Source organism: Centroberyx gerrardi, chromosome 9 (genome assembly GCF_048128805.1).
Source record: "Centroberyx gerrardi isolate f3 chromosome 9, fCenGer3.hap1.cur.20231027, whole genome shotgun sequence".
Classification (NCBI taxonomy): Eukaryota; Metazoa; Chordata; class Actinopteri; order Beryciformes; family Berycidae; genus Centroberyx; species Centroberyx gerrardi.
This window is the reverse complement of record NC_136005.1, coordinates 16,147,740-16,164,222: the sequence shown is the minus strand read 5'-3', so window position 1 is coordinate 16,164,222 and position 16,483 is coordinate 16,147,740. Positions and strand designations below refer to the sequence as shown.

General features: G+C 43.5%; 2 protein-coding genes across 4 annotated transcripts in view; one reads left to right on the top strand and one right to left on the bottom strand.

The window, feature by feature from the left end:
* The window catches only part of usp24 (ubiquitin specific peptidase 24), a 32,936-nt gene extending 20,335 nt beyond the window's left edge, over positions 1–12,601 (bottom strand). For 2 of the 3 annotated variants that reach the window (XM_071895548.2, XM_071895549.2), the window contains exons 1-21: positions 12,246–12,601; positions 8,328–8,496; positions 8,014–8,081; positions 7,746–7,889; positions 7,385–7,510; positions 6,977–7,012; positions 6,799–6,864; positions 5,521–5,586; positions 5,137–5,211; positions 4,842–5,000; positions 4,600–4,714; positions 4,289–4,392; positions 3,878–3,985; positions 3,654–3,749; positions 3,306–3,467; positions 2,171–2,263; positions 1,315–1,422; positions 1,061–1,210; positions 670–801; positions 313–424; positions 118–194 (exon numbers count right to left, since the gene is read on the bottom strand). In XM_071895548.2, coding sequence (XP_071751649.1) covers positions 118–194; positions 313–424; positions 670–801; positions 1,061–1,210; positions 1,315–1,422; positions 2,171–2,263; positions 3,306–3,467; positions 3,654–3,749; positions 3,878–3,985; positions 4,289–4,392; positions 4,600–4,714; positions 4,842–5,000; positions 5,137–5,211; positions 5,521–5,586; positions 6,799–6,864; positions 6,977–7,012; positions 7,385–7,510; positions 7,746–7,889; positions 8,014–8,081; positions 8,328–8,496; positions 12,246–12,524 — 2,445 coding nt within the window. In that variant the 5' untranslated portion in view covers positions 12,525–12,601. The remainder of the gene's footprint in view (positions 1–117; positions 195–312; positions 425–669; positions 802–1,060; positions 1,211–1,314; positions 1,423–2,170; positions 2,264–3,305; positions 3,468–3,653; positions 3,750–3,877; positions 3,986–4,288; positions 4,393–4,599; positions 4,715–4,841; positions 5,001–5,136; positions 5,212–5,520; positions 5,587–6,798; positions 6,865–6,976; positions 7,013–7,384; positions 7,511–7,745; positions 7,890–8,013; positions 8,082–8,327; positions 8,497–12,245) is intronic. The other variant, XM_071895550.2, reaches the window with a different exon arrangement.
* Positions 12,602–13,048: 447 nt separating this feature from the next.
* On the top strand, positions 13,049–16,277 carry bloc1s2 (biogenesis of lysosomal organelles complex-1, subunit 2). The gene is made up of 5 exons (XM_071895634.2): positions 13,049–13,230; positions 13,869–13,985; positions 14,208–14,327; positions 14,484–14,588; positions 15,278–16,277. Exons 1-5 carry the CDS (start codon positions 13,065–13,067, stop codon positions 15,307–15,309), a joined length of 540 nt encoding a protein of 179 aa, XP_071751735.1. The 5' UTR covers positions 13,049–13,064; the 3' UTR covers positions 15,310–16,277.
* Positions 16,278–16,483: the final 206 nt, after the last annotated feature.

The following is a 16,483-nucleotide window of genomic DNA, read 5'->3' as shown; positions in this document are numbered from 1 at the left end:
AAGCTTTGTTTTATTATATACACTTGTAATGCATTTCAGTGACAAAACTACTAAGTGTACAACATATCAAACAATATGCAGAGAAATTTGTTTGATGTTTGTGAGGAAGAAACTGACCAACTGAGTCCCCTGGCGTTTCAGGCGATGGTCACACAGGTTGACGTTCTCAAAGAATGTCTTGAACAGATTGAAACCTGAGAGAAACATAAAGCAAATTAACTGCTATATCACATCCAGGCTAATTCACTCACTACATGCACGAACTATGAAAGGATATACGTCACTAATGCATCTTCTGGCAGTGTCCCTCACCATTCATGGTGATCTCATAGGGCTCTAATTTCAGGATCTTCTCCTTGAAGAGCTGCTGTTGAACATCACTCTCTAGGTCATGTTGTCCTTTAGTGAACCACTCAAAACACATCTGCAAACATGAAAACACGCCAAGTTAGATTACGAAAATATTTTGAACTGAGTCAATTCTGACTGATTTTGAAAAGCTGATTTTGAAAAAAAACAAAAAAATCACCACCTCAAGTTAATCATTCAATATTTTTAAGATCTAGAGGATGAAAACTGTCCTTAAAAGAGAAATTGGTTCTCAATGGGACTTCCTGGTAATATAAAGGTTAAATTAAAAAACACATACATAGACAAGGGTGTTCATACCTCTCGGTCGAGCTCACAGACATCTGGTCCAGACACCAGGCACTCCCAGATCTCCTTGGCCCTGTTCCAGACCAGGTAGAGGCTGGCCTCCTGGAGGAAGAAGGCCAGGAAGCGCAGGTGGCCGTCCAGATACTAAACACACATTCAGAAGAGAAACGTGACATCTTCAACCTCAAACGCACATTGCCAACATTTCACAGTGTGCTGCTATTCACCCGGTTCAACTTGTAGTACCAGCCTGGGTATATGTGTGGAGGCAGTACCAGCTCAGATGAGATTAGGGCTGCAACGATTATTAGACATTACTGACAATGTCGACAATGTTGAGTGATCAATTAGTATTTCCCGAAATCAACCCCTGGAAAAAGCTTTTACAAAAGAACAGACAAACCTCCTGGTAGGTGTATCGTCCGTCCACCAGGGTGGAGCCTGAGAGGCCATTATTTCCCGAAGCAGTCACGGCGAGTCGATGGCAGCACACAAGGGATCCTGTAATCAGTTTGACGATCTCAAAGTTCTTCTTCAAGTCCTGGATGATGCTCTGTGGGGAAATGGGGAAAGGTTGCCATAGCAACATCAGCCTGTCTGCACATCAGATCAGTTTGATGGTGTGTGTGTGTGTGTGTGTTTGTGTGTGTGTGTCACCTTGTCTTGTTTCTGGTAGGTCTGCTTGATGAAAGAGCGTGTGATCTCGTGGAGCTGACGGAGAGCAGGAACAACCCAGACCGCTTGAGGACTGCTCTGTTGAGAAGCCTGTTGGGACACACACACACACACACAAAAAACACACACTGTATATTGATTTCCAATAAAGCACAGTATGCACCTGAACACATGCTAGGACAACTGGGGTCTGTGACAGTCTTTGTTCATCAGATTTAATTACACAGATTACAGTATTTACCTTTTTATATACTTGTCTTTGCTTTGCTATCACAGACTCACCAGTTTCCTAGTGAGGGCTTTGTGAAAACATGAGAAACACAATCGGGGCCATGGATGGAAACGGTTTGGCAAACAGTCTTATGGTTGTCACAGTATACTCATGCTCTAATTTACTCTCTTGCTGCCACGTTTAAGTTCAAATTCAAACATCAACTTTCTTTGCCAAACTGTGGATATCCATGGCTCTGATTAGATCCCTCTTTGCATCAGTAGATCTGCTAACACTCACCAAAGCTAAACATTCACCCAGCTGCTAAATCACTCCAAACCTAATTCAGTCAGCTCTCACCCAGAAAAAGATCAACAACACTGTGTAATCATTAGCCAGTGCCAAAGCCCTCTTAGTTAGGCAAGCAGAAGATTAACACACACACACACACACACACACACCCGGTTGGAGTTTCTCAGGTTAAAATCAAGTGCGAAAGGATCACCCTGTGACCAGTAAAATCCCTGTGTGATCAAGCTCTCCTCCGCGATTGGTTGGTTGGCGTGAAGCAGTGAGATTGGATACTGATTGGTCAGTAGAGTATTTAATGGTATGGGCTTCTCTTACTTTGGACAATGAGTTGGCTTTCCTCTTGCCCCAAGAGCCAGTAAGAAATGAACTTTGAGTGTCGCTGCCTTTACTCTCCTCCTGTGTCTGAGTCTAGAAACATAAACTTCATTTGAGGTGGGACATTTGTACATGTGTGTTTTTGTGTACACTCAATAACATGGTAAGATTGGGAAACGTAGATGTGGAGGATGTGTGCTTTCATTGTGCATGTGTGTGACAGAGAGACGGAGAGAGAGACCGAAAAACAAGAAAAGGTGACTGCGTGTGTGATAGTATGTGTGTGTATGTATGTACAGTACCAGTTCAGCATATTGACTCTACAAATACTGAGGCAGAGCAGTGAAGCCATGGAGCAGGAAGAGGGAGAAAGGAGAGTAAAAAGGGAGGGAGGAGGTGACCTTGTCTTCTGCAGAGTCATACTGTCTCTGCCAAGTTCAGAGGGACTGAATAAAGCAGCACAGGGAAATAAGGGGAGAGGAAGACAGGCAACTATTGACCTTTTCTTGACTGTCAAACAAAACTCTTTGAAATGAATAATGAACTCCTGATAGACACTTGTTGTCTGATAAGGGAGCGGCCTCATCTCCATATCCCACTGCTGCTCCGTGGACGCTAGACAGAGGACACACTCAGAGGCAGGGGATGAAAACAGACTGAAGTTGGTGCTGTGTATGCAGCACTAACAAGGACACGCTAACTTTAGACCGACACTGTCAGAGCAGGCGGAGGGCTGTAGGGGGGCTACGCAGTGTTGCCTTTACATTTGTTTAGCTGCGGTGGCCCCCCAACAGCTAAAGAATGGCCCCCACAGCTTGGAAAATGTAAATACAATGAAAATTCGCCATCTGGCCTTATTGTTCAGCCAGTCCCAAAAAAATGAATTACAGTTACAGCTACATTGTCCCTATATCATGATATAAATATCGAAATAAGAGCAATTCTTTAACTGCAAAACCTAGTGGAACTGATCCTGGAATGGGCACAGGAGTGAAACTCGGTCACAGACCCAAAATTCCCCACAATATCTACAAAAACAGAAATACTGGGCCTATGTGTATGCAAGCTGTAATTAAGCCGGTACAGTATGAGAGGGAGATGCATAGAGAGCAGTTTATGTGCGTGTCAGTCTCACCTTCTTGATGTCCTCGATACATTTGATGATGTAACTGCGTTTCACAGTCTCCTTGACAGCGTAGGCATCACTCAGGATTCCCAGGTGCTCCTCCGACGCCTGCTGCACCAGACTAGTAGGCAGGGTGGGGAGGTGGGCCAGCTCCCACAGCACCTCCAACACCTACACGCAGGCATGAAAATACACACACGATGATTAAGATTCAAGGCTATGCTTTTGTAATCAAACCTTATATACTGTGCATTCCTCATTTATTTTCCACAGCACTCCTATATCCTCAACCCTGACAGAGAGACAGACAGAGAGACAGACAGAGAGACAGACAGACAGACAGACAGACAGACAGACCTTTCCTGTTGTAGCTTCAGAGCGAGCCTCTCTGCCGATCCTCCCGATCAGACTGAGCAGCTTCTGCCTCACACGGTCACTCTCTACCTCCCAGCTCTGAAAAACATGCACACACATAATTAATATTATACACACTTACAAGCCACATTTTTTGTAAATCACCATCTTCCCACAACTCTACACAGACACACAATCAAAATCCCAGTCACAGCGATAGTGCTGACCTTCTGTATGAGCACAAAGAGGTGGCTGAGTTGATCAAAGTTGAACTTGACAGCAGCGGCAGCAATGATCGTGTGAATATTCTCAATCACTGTTGATGACTGGCCCGCCTGAAAGGCACACACAAGAATCAACTGATCCATCAAACAAGAGAACATTTGTCTATTTCAACATGTGTCACACACACACATGCGTACATACACACACACACTTACTATCAGCAATGCTATGTACGCATGCAATATGCTATAAGCTAGGTTTGCTAACAATTCAGTTAACAGCTAACGAGTCAAATAGTCGCTATGTTGCTGTAAATCACTTTGTGACAAACCTGTTTGTTAAAAGCACTCTATAATAACAAAGAAACCTAAACACAAACATGATGCTATTGTGGTGTGTATAATAGTCCTTACCTGTATTCTCCAGATCTTGGAGAGTTCGTCCAGAGACAGTTTACTCCCCAGCAGCTCAATGATTCCCTTAATTCTCTCACAGTACTGAGCCTGGTCAATGTTACCTGGAACAAAGGAACATTGCATGGACCACATAGAGTACCACTGACATCCTCTGAAGAGCCTGGCATGTGTAATTTTTGTTTGATTTTTCTCATTTTAATTGTTATAATGTTTTGTTTGTGCCGATGCTGTGTAAAGCACTTTGTGGTTTACACCTGGTTTGTAAAACTCACTTTGTGACTGTGACTGGACTTGATATATTTCCTTACCTTCCAGTGCTATTGACAGGACAGAGTTCTCTACCAGCCAGTCCAGCAGTTTATCTGTGTCAATGGCATTTTTCACTGTCTTAGACACTGTGCTCTCCTCTATTAACTTGGTCACCTGAGAGACATACATACAAAAAATCAGCGTGAAATGAGATCAAAAAATGACTGATCTCATTAAACACAGAAAAATAAACACCATGCTGTTTACTCTAGGTTCAGACTTGAACCCTGAAATAGCCGACCTCTTTGAGGGAGTTCATCTTGGTGGAGAAGTGGGGGGTTTTGAGCATGCGCAGCAGCGTGTCCAGCCTCAGGTCGTCCACCACGGTGACCAGCTCCCTCTGGAACCTCATACACAGCAGCTTGATGGCCGACAGCAGGTCTGGGATGCTCACAAGACGCTGCGGGAAAAGGACAAACAGAGGAGGACTAAGATAAAACAGCCTGCGGAGTCACTATCAATGCAAATGCCTTATTAAAACTTTGAAAATGTTTGTATGAAAATTCTATAGCTGAGCAACAAACGCTAAAAGTTACCTTGTCTTTAAGGTCCTTTTCCTCCAGGTTCTGTACATAAGTGATCATTTTATGGATGACTGGGTCCAGCATGGGCTAGAAAAATAATATGAAAAATGAATAATGCGATAATATGTGGGGATATTGGGATACAGGATACAGCAAAAGAGAGTGGGTCATATAAACATACACAACTGACAATTTCAACACTATAACATGTTAAGTAAAAATCATGAATGAAAGTATGAAAATATCTGGATTACAGTATAAGGAGGTGTGCGAGATGGCAGCAGTAGAACTAAGTGAGACAAATATAGGACACACAAATACCCAGGTATGTGTCATCATACTGCCATTGAATGTGTGTGTCTGTGTGTGTGTGTGTGTGTGTGTAGGGCAGGTCACCTGGACAAGGCTGGAATTGAGGTATTCTGCACAAACACCAAGAGGCTGGACCAGGGCTGATACACACTATACAAAGAGATGGAGAGAGAGACAGAATAAGACAGGCATGACACACAAAACAAAAAAGGCAATTGATCAGTGACAGATGCAGTATGACTAGCTGTCATGTGAATTGTTCATTCCACTTCACTCTCTTTTATGTAGGCGTCTCTCCATTAAGCTTCCTGCATACTTGTGGGGGTGGAAAGTATTGATGGGTGTCACTTTTGATAGCTTATGAAAAGGAGAAACACACTCCCATAGCGCTGTACCAATCCTCTCATGAAAGTGTTTAGGCCAGAGGTCAACTGGCAACTAAACTGATACGGTGTTTCAAGTAATGCATGTGTGCATGTGTGTGTGAGGGAGGGAGTGTGCATGCATGTGTGGGTGGGTATCCAACAGCGGAACCCAGCTGTCATTTGTCATTCAGTGCCAAATCAGGGCAGTTTAATGAATGGTTCCCGTGTTCCTCTCTTCTTTCCACACTATATCCACCGTCTCTGCTTCTCTGCTCACCCCTGCCCCCCCCCGCTCCTCTCCCCTCCACCTCCCTCCCCTATTCACTCTGTGAATTCCCTCCCTGCACTTGACTTCCTGCTCAAAGCAGACAAATGAATGAGTCACCCCTGGGAGCCAGTGGAAGAGGGAGCACTCCTCCCTTTATCTTTTCTCCTTTCACTTTCACACACACACTCTCTCTCTCTCCTGTGTTTAGAGTATGTCAGGGAGCTGACAGCTTGCACACTCTACTGGGCTCCCACTGCCACTGAAGACTGCAACAGTAATCCACGACCAGTCTTTGCCCTATTAACATGCTAATAGATGGAGAGAGAGAGAGAGGGTGTGTGTGTATGTGTGTCCACACACTGAATCAATGGCTATGCACTGCTGTGGTTCCGGCCAGGTTCCCTGAAGGAAGCATCAGCACAAGGATGCCTCAGAACACATAACACAACGGAGCATTTCAACCATCACACAGCGGGAGGATGACAGAGAGTGTGTTTGTGTGTAAGTGAGTACTAGTGGGATAGAGGGAAAAGAGAGACAGTCACCACTATGCAACTTAGAGCAGCAGTGGTAAACATGATGACCTTTTGCCTGTATAAGCTGTCCTGAAGTCTCTGTCTACATTCCTTCCCTCCATCCCTTACCAGTGTAACTATTTCATCACAAAAACAGCTTCAGGGCATCTGTATGGAGGGGAGGGAAGGTGGAAGTGAGGAAGAATACTCTTACCGCAATCTCGATTTCCTCTGCGTTGAGCTTAGTCTGGATGGCCGTGAATCCTCCCAACTCTCCGAACTTCACAGAAAAAGACACGGAGAGAGAGGGAGAGATATGAGGCCCAGCTATAGGTAACACTGAGATATTTCTGACGTCTAGAGACATGTCTGTGTGACTGCTCAGTACTCACTCGATTCACCAGGTCAACCAGCCAACCATGAGGCTCCTGAAACAAACAATTATGTTTTCAGTGAGTTTATTCTGCTATGGGACCGCAAATAATTTTGGGACACCCACACACACCCACCCACACACAGCACTCTTAGGTTTTCCGACAGCTGTTGTGTGTCAGTCACACATGCTCAGCTGCAGAGTCCCTTTGGCTCACTTACGCAACATTGGGGATGAAGAACCTGTTTGTCTGCCCCCTGACTTGGCTATGAGTTGTAAACAAGGGCTAACAAATACTAACAAACTTTTCTTGGAAGCACAGCTACACACACCTGCAAGTGGATCTGGACAGATTGGCACACATGCACCAAATTAAACTTTTCAGCAGTAAAAGTACAGTAGTCAGGTGGATGTGGGCATGCCTTACTTTCTGATAGGTGTTGCTAGGGGAGACGGCGAACATGTTGGCCTCCTCTCCAAAGACCTCAGCCCAGTTCCTCTGACAGGCCTTCATCCGGTTCTTAAAGTGGTACTCATTATCAGGGTTGAAGGCCTGGACACAACAATGGAGACAGAGTAAAGAGCAAAGACTAAACTCTGTGCTATTCAACCATGTCAAGTCACATGCCAGACATATTTTAATCACAACATTCAAACCACATTTCAATATCTATGTGTTTGTATTTGACAGAGAGAGGACAGCAATTGAGAGAGAGTGAGATAGACGGTGAGGGACCGTGAGAGTAAAATGGTGAGAGAATAAAGAAAAAGAGAGAGAGCAACCTCACCATGGTCAGAACCCCCATCAGGTTTACAGGTATGGGGTCCTGCTTGACTCTCTCTGCCACCAGCTCCACCAGTAACATTAGCATGTTGTAGATTCCCTCATGGATCTCTGTCCCCCATTTATGGACTGCACTGCTGGTCAGCAGCTATGGACAGAGACAGAACAGGCAGACAAGAGAGAAATCAGTGAAAAGGCACATTAATCAAATATTCAAATATTTAATATAATCAAATATTACACAGTCGTTTTGAGCTGTCTTGACTGCTGACCTTTTTGAAGGCCTCTTGCATGCACCGATCCATGAACCTCTTGCAGTTCTCATCGGCATCAGCGAGACCTGATGGAGAGAAAGGGAAATGTTCGATTGTCATATTTATCCCAAATCTAAACAAGAAAAAAATTGGCTATAATAGAGTAGCTACAGATTGAGCGATGTAACACCAGTGTCCAAAAAACACAACATGTGAAAAGCACCCGACGGTCAAAACAAAACATTCCACCCACACAGCAACAGAGACACAGACGTATTTAGTTCAATGTAGAACTTCAAAAACAATGATTTTCAGCCCACACACAATCTTACCATGCCGGGCGAGGCAGGTGGACGCGATGAGACATTTGCCCAGGGACTCCTCTCTCTTGTAAGGTATGGACCAGTGGTCAGTGAAGACTCGACTCTCCAGCTCATACAGGTTGGTGGTGGGGAACTCCATGCTGCCCCCGGAGCAGTTCCCATTCTCATCGTTACTCCTCTGCAACACACATGAACAAAAAAACCCATGTAACGAACCTAATGTACTGGGTGATTTTTTTTTCCACACAAAGACACAAGTGGTCCCTACTTGTACCAGTGTTTTGTATTGATTGTACTACTGTCCTCTGTACTTGTATTAAATGGATGCTAGGATTACACTAATGACTTCTGGCAATGATAATGGCCAGATCAGGGAGGATGATGCTTGATTCTTTCCCTCCAGGGAAGAATGATAGCAGTCATTTGGAAGGCGTGTCCCCTCCTCCACGATCCGTCCTTCATTTCTGCGTCTTTTTGTCCCTCCTTCCTCTCCCTTGCACCTCTCCTCCTGAATGTCAAACACATCCAGACAGGCACTTGTCTCTACAGTGTTTTACTGTGCGACTCTTCTTTGTGATTAAGTCAATAGGGTTGTGGTTTGTGAGACAGGCTGTGATGGTTAAAGTCAAATGTAATGATCAGTATGCTACGTGAAACTGTCTTGTTAGCCAAATGTCTGAAACTCGAGGTGGGATGCCAACACCATTCAAATTTTATTTTCCTTCATACATATTTAAGAGGCAGTTAAAATTAAACTAATTTTCTAAGTTCTGCAGGAAAAGTCTCCTTTTATACCTTGTGCATTTTCCACAGTCCTTTGGTTGTGTGTGTGAGAGATTCATGATTGAAAATGGCAAGCTCAGGCTCAGCACACTACTGCTGTGAGACAACAAAATGGCCAGTGGTAGTAAAGTCTATGAGTCTGTGTGGTGAAAGCAACAGCAGACAAAGGATTATTGAATTATTTACATCATAAATTTGTTACATATTCATGAAGTAATTTGAATATTCATGATTAAACTGCAGAACTCCCTCCTCTGAAATAGTGCTGCCCAGTGGAACACTACTCCAAATCTCCAAGGGCACATCTGCAACACTCAAGCAAGTCTTTCTTTGAAATCTGATGATTTATGTTTATGCCTTAATGGCGCCATATAATTTACCCTATGCAAGCTTGACCTGCTGTCTTGTATGAAAAAGCATCTCAAATTAGGATTGAGCCAAGGAATTCAACTCTAACTACATTATAAATGGCCAAAACCATTATAACACAATTGTCCATTTTGCCTGTGGCTACTGTCCTGTATAAATATAGTTAGGTCAAGTCTTACCGTTTTGAATACATCTCCACATATTAGCATACATAATGTTCAATGTGTTCAGCTCATGTTGTACTGCATTGCATACTGATAGATATCTTGATATATGGTGATGGATTGAGCATTGAGCAGGGGAGAACAGGAGGGAGTGGAGAGGGGGAGAAAGCGATCGAGAGGCATCATATTTCATCTCCTCCCTTTCAAAGAAATGTAGAGATGAGAGATAGATGAATGGGAGGAAGGAAAGAGAGAGGGAGAGTGTTCTGCCGAAGAAGAACACTAAGGTCAAAGAGCAACCAAGAAGAAGAATTTCACTGCTGGCAGAATTACCCAATCAGAACTCACGGACAATTAACAAGTCCTTGAAGTCCCCAAACCAGAGCCATGATTTCATCCTTTGCAACTGATTCCTTTGATTTTTAAATAAAAAACACAGTATCAGGAAAAAAGGAATTTCCTTCACTTTGTTTCCAATATTCAGGTCCTTTCCCAAATATCAAACACAAGAACAAAACATGCAGGTAAGCTACAGAAATCCCAATCTTTTGAGACCTGTAGCCATTAGGGGAAAAGCTCTGCTCTCAAAGGGACAATATGCGCGTGCGGTTGCGCAGGACGGTGAGGTAACTGAGCGCCAGTCTGTTACTATGCACCCCACAACCCCCCTGGGACCCCCTGCAAAAACTGCAGTGTGTTTGTGTGTGTCAGGAAGACTGCAGGGCTATATTTAGGAGACTAACATGGGGCCAAAGACCTATGACATGCCTCTGAAGCACAAACACAGCAGACAGAGAAAGCTGTCTGGAAAGAAGAGAGGAGATAAACCCCTTTCACCCATGCAGCTTTTTCCATATACGTTACAGAACTTTTTAGAGGTCATGTGTGACGTCTGGTTAACTTTTCCATGTAAAGACTAATAAGATTTCTGCAAATGTTTAGAAATGTCATATGGGAGAACAAATCCAATAGATCAAGCATGCACAACTTCAACATTTAACATGTTGTATTAGTTGGCAGCAAAGTGTTCAAACTGGACCATTGGCGAAATCACAGACTTCAGTGGCATCTGGGCATAAGAAAAAAACATAATGCTGGCAACAGTCAGGAACAGTTAAGAATTAAGAGAGTGAGTCACTTTGTCAAGTTACTCTGCAACAACACTATCATTAGTATATACTTAAAAGTAGGCGTATTTACTATTTACAGTGATTTACAATAAAACATTCAGTGTTATTTATGGCCTACTGCAACTGCCAACTGTTATATACCACTCTTACTATAATGGCCTACGTCAAAGTGTGACAGGGGTGATGAGAGAGAGAGGAGAAAAGAGGAGATGGAAAAGGGATGGCGGAGGAGCCTTGAGGTGTTAGCAGGCTGTCCATTTACTTGGACCTATTCTGTTGACCCATAATCACTGCCACTCAACCAAAGGGACACAACAAATCGTGCAACATATTTCAATACATGACCTTAAAGCTGGAATGATTTGTAATGTGACATTTAATCAAACAATGGCTCTCTTTTGGCTGCATCTGGTTAATTTCTGGACATCTTGGAAAGCAACAGGTTTGAGGGTAAGTCGCTGAATGTAAACATGTTTAAGTTCCTCAAGTATCTCAAGATGTCAATTAAAACAGTAGCCTACTGCCTTGTCTTAATTTGATTCATTATGAGTATTCTCTGCGGCTTAATATCACAGCACCGCACATACGCATCGAAATCAGGGCAGAGTGGAATGATGTGCAGATGAAAGTGACATCTGTAAATAATTGACAACTGTCGTATGGTTACTGTCTATTTTACAGCCTGGTTGAATTCATTGTGGACCATCAGAACTTAAAGAGTTCAAGGGACCAATGAAAGGCCGACAAGCATCAAATATGACAATCGGTACACATACTATATTGATCATTCAAAGACACATCAATACGAGAGACTGACATTTTGACAGCTGCGATGATTGGCAGAAAAATGTTTAAGATGGCCACATATACCAAAGCAATTGCGAAATCTGTCCAATGCAAAGCAATCCCAGGAGCTGGCGACGGTTGACGCTGCCCTGACTGATAAAGCTAGCTAACGTTAGCTAGCATATGCGATGCATTTGCCCTGTGCAATAATGCCAAGCCAAACTGAACAGATCCAGCTAACTGTCCATGGGTTAGCAGTTAAAAATGATTGCCCAGTTTGCTTCTGTAACCTGCTGAAAACCCCGATTCCCCTCCCCCAAGTATCTCTGTGCTACTACTGCTGGTCCAGTTACTCGCGCGTTCAACACTAGCTAGCTAGCCAGCCAGCTAATAGTAGCTAGCTAGGTTAGCTAATGTTGTAAGTCAGAGTTGTCAATAAACTATCATTTACAAAGCTTCATGGGAGCAGGTAATGTTCCAGTCATGACTCATGTCCACTATGAGCCTTATCCTGTTAGCTGGAGAGTACATGCCGCGACTTTTCCCTCCTGCTCTGACAGCTAGGCTGGGTGCATAGCATGGAGGCTGCTAAATGGGCGAGCCCTGTCTTTCCCAGTAACGTTACAACCAGCAGCTTTCTCCTCTTTCGCAGATTCAGTTGATGCTTGCTAATAAGAAGCACCAGTTGGTCTTACCTCGCTATCCACTACATCGTGGTATGCGGGTGGGGGGTCAAACCCTCCCGTCCCAGTCCGCCCGCTGTTTTCCCCGTCTCCACTCGACCCCAAGCCCGGGGTAGGCCCGCTCTCCATCGGTTCATATCCATAGCCGAGTCCGGGGCTTTCGTTCGTCAGAAGCGCGACTGCCTCGTTGATATCGTTCTTTGCCAACCGGAGCGCTTTCCGTATCGCGACGGGGTCTGGAAAGCCCATGCAGAGGAGCGTTGTCATGTGCTGCTCCTCTTCAGTCTCCATGTTTGGGGTGTCTCCGTTTCTCAGACTAATAGTAATGGGGTGTGCTGCACAGCCCTGTAGCCGTGCACGCCGCCATGTTTACAGTCCACTGCTAACCTGTCACGATGGCTTCCCACAACAGCGCCGGACGTTTCCGTGGATGCGTAGAGTGCGTCACCCCCACCCATAATGGAATCAGTCCATATTTTAAAGCCTTGCATTTCATAATTTTCACTTCATTTGGATAGTAATACTCATTTCATGCACTGATAATAACTAAATGTTCATCTGAATGTGCAATGGAAATGATGTGGTACTGATGAATGGGTTGACACGCATGTTGGACAATGAAAGACAAAATGAATTCTTAATGGAGTCCATGTAGAAATTAGTTGGAGGTTACTGTAAATTTGAATTATTTGTGTGTTTTTACTGTGACAGAGCCACCTGTCAAAAGAAAAGGGTGTGGCATTGCGCGCGGGGGGAGGTGGAGGGGCTGGGGCAGGTGAACGTCACGTGAAAATTCAAATCATGTGACAGGGAAAGGCAAGGCAGAACAAAATGGCTGCAACGGGTGATGAGGCCGCTGCAATGGACAGTATCTCCAGGGTACCGATGAGCCATCCGACGGCACTGAACCTGGCTGGAGCCTCCAGCAGCACCGGAGAGGGACCGGAGGGTGCGGGGGAGAGCCTGGCGTCAGCGCCCAAAAAGTCCAGCACCAACAGTGAGTTGTGTTTCCTTGTCGCTTCCGTAGCTCGCTGGCTAATGCTAACAGTCCCACAACAATTCAAACAAATAGAGATGTAGTATGAAGATATATCAACAGTAAAAATGATAACATTTATCATTTTATTGGGAAAATATCATATACATAATTCAAAATTCTTCCAAACTATTCCATGCTTTAAGGAGCTTATGTTCGACTATAAATCCTTAATTCAATCTTTTATATGTATTGAAAAAAAAAAAAAAAACCTGAGCTACACGAACTATTCTCCTAAACATAATTTCAACACTGTCTGGAGAGAATTGTTATTATTCATAATTGTCATCAAACCCATGTACTGTCTGTCTGATTGTTTGTATTGTGTTGTTTGCTAATAAAAACAAACAAACAAAATAAACAAATGGAGATGTCGCCACTGCAGTGTGCATTACCTAAATTGTTTTGCTCCATGCAGTGGGTTGGAAACTATAGCTAATTATGTTAAGTGCATTGTTTATGTTTTTGTGGATCAAAAATTCTTTATGGCATTGTCTTCCTGTGCTTAGGTTCTATTGTTTAAATTTACTCTTCTATTGTTTAAACTTCTAGGCTATTGTATAACTGTAAATTATCTTGCTCCTAACGTTTGTGTTAAGGTGACGGCGGTGTTGAGACGGCAGAGGAGGCTGTGGAGCCTGCAGAGCCTGATATAAACGAGCTGTGCACCGATATGTTTGAAAAGATGTCGGTCTTCCTGCAAGGAGAACTCACAGGTCTTTAGTTCTTTCTTTTAAAACTTCTTTTGCTCTCCCTCTTCCGTTTCCCTGCACACAACAAAGATTATTCTTCGCCAGGACAGTGATTTGCTGATGCCTCCCTTTCATTTCTCATCCTCATGCTTCCTCCTCTCTCCCTGTATTTGCATGTGACTGTCACTTTTTTCGAATCTCCTTTTCTCTCATGCACTTAACCCTTCTATCTCCTTCCCTTTACAGCCACCTGTGAGGACTACCGTCTGTTGGAGAACATGAACAAGCTAACTAGTCTGAAGTACATGGAGATGAAGGACATCAGCATCAACATCAGCCGTAACCTGCAGGATCTCAACAACAAGTGTGAGTGAGATATTCAGGACCTGCAGCTGCACTAAAACTCACAGGAAAAAAATTACTGGCATACTCCTGCTTATTTCCATTTGATATCTTTCTTACTACTACCTTGATGTGAACATCTGTATTGTGTGTGTGTGTGTGTTTGTGTGTTTGTTTCAGATGCCAGCCTACAGCCCTACTTGGACCAAATAAATCAGATCGAAGAGCAAGTGTCTGCTCTCGAACAGGCTGCCTACAAACTGGACACATACTCCAAGAGACTGGGTAAGACATTTAACCTACAGAAATGCAGAAGTGTGGGGTGTCCTGGTGGCTCAGTGGTCTAGGGCGCGTGCCGTGTAACCGCAACGTCCCGGGAAAGACCGTCTCTCTCTCTCTCTCTACTTTGAACTGTGGAAAAAAGGCGAAAATGCTAAAAAAATAAAAAAGAAATCTAAAAATAAGAAAAAAATGAATGTTCAGCCCAAGGTTATGCTGAGTAAGATCGATGCAATTCAATTTCTATATTCAATGTGATAAGTGACTATTTCTCTGTTTAATTACATTCTTAATTCCTTAGTCTATTTCATACTGTGGTATTGGGCTGATAACGATAATAGTAGAATTCCATTGCTTCATCAGTTAGTTAACTATGTTTTGGTGGTTTTCCTGTCTTGCTGTATTCCTGTATGACAGTGGGAGCTGGGTATTCTACTCTATTCTATTCTGTCTTTCCTGGCTTCTATTCATTTATCAGTTCATGTTCCAAAGCATTATGAACTCCAACACCAGATGGCGCTCTGACACCACAGACGATTCCTCACATAACCTCTTCCACAGTACCGCTTCCAAAGACAAACAGACAGACACCTGATTATGTTGCAGTTAGACTTTAGACAAGGGTAGTTTTGTTTCTTTTGGTGCAGCTTCTAACTGCAGACTGAGTGAGTTCTTCTCTTTCCCTATCTCTGCAGAGGCCAAATTCAAGAAACTGGAGAAGCGATGAAGAGCAGGAGGAGGAGGAGGGGTGAGGGTTATGGTGCCTTTCTCACCCTCTTTCACCCTGCCTTGCCTTCCCTCTCCCTGCCAGTGGAGCCAGGAGCTGTGGGGAGGATGTGAACTGAGACTGAAACAACAAAACAGCCAAACCCACTTTGACACCTAGGAGCGACTAAGGAGGAAGCAGTTGCAGGCGCTTGAATTAGTGCTGCAGTGCCTGGGTTGGATTTTAAACCAATACTCAAACCAGTATTCACTGTTTTTGGCAGAAGTCGCGCAAGTCGGTGTACAGCGTATACCCGCTTCTTTGTGTGGATACACTATATGGAATAAATCTACTCAGCCTAATTACCAGTATCGCCTAATTGGATGGTGGGGTCAGAGTATACTCACCTCCTAAACAACCAGTACACCACAGCTTGGCAGATACTTATACCAGTAAAGAATGTAACGACACATAGAGTAGCATAGCAGATAATTTATGTGATGAAGCATGTTCATAGATCTGTTATTAGTAACATCCCAGGACCTTTTACCCTGTTTGATCATGTAAACTAACCAAACTCTTGTCAGATAAGGAGTCCCATCTGGAATAGGGTACTGTTGGATATTTCATTTCTCCCCATGATTTGTCCTGGAGAATGAAAATGTAAGGTGGGGTTGATCAAACAGCTCTTCAGTAGCTTCACGTGTACGGTGGGGAAGTTTATTCCTTCTAGTTACCCGTTTCTCTGTTACTGGAGTATGAACAGTATACATACTGTTGTACTTATTAAGACTGTGCTATTATAACAGCTACTGTATAGAGGGCAGCTGAAAACCACACTATTTCTATAGAGTGAGTTTTAAGTTTCCAGTATGAAATGAAATTTATGCTTTGAGAGAAATATTTGATATGAATGAATTAGTGTCTGTTTTGTCTATGTTGAATATATTGACACTGAAAAATTGAGGGTTTTTGAAATAAACCTTGATGTGCTTATCTATAATTGCACGACTATTTTTCCACAACAATAGACTACATTGCTGAGCTGCCTACTGTCAGCAGATGGCAGACATGCACCATGTTAATGCCAAGCTCGTGAAAAGTTGGATTGACTGAGTGGGATAACTCTTATGGAATAAAAAAAAAAGTGTGTTGTTGAATGCAGGGGGGGGAAGTTATCCAGATAACTTTAAAA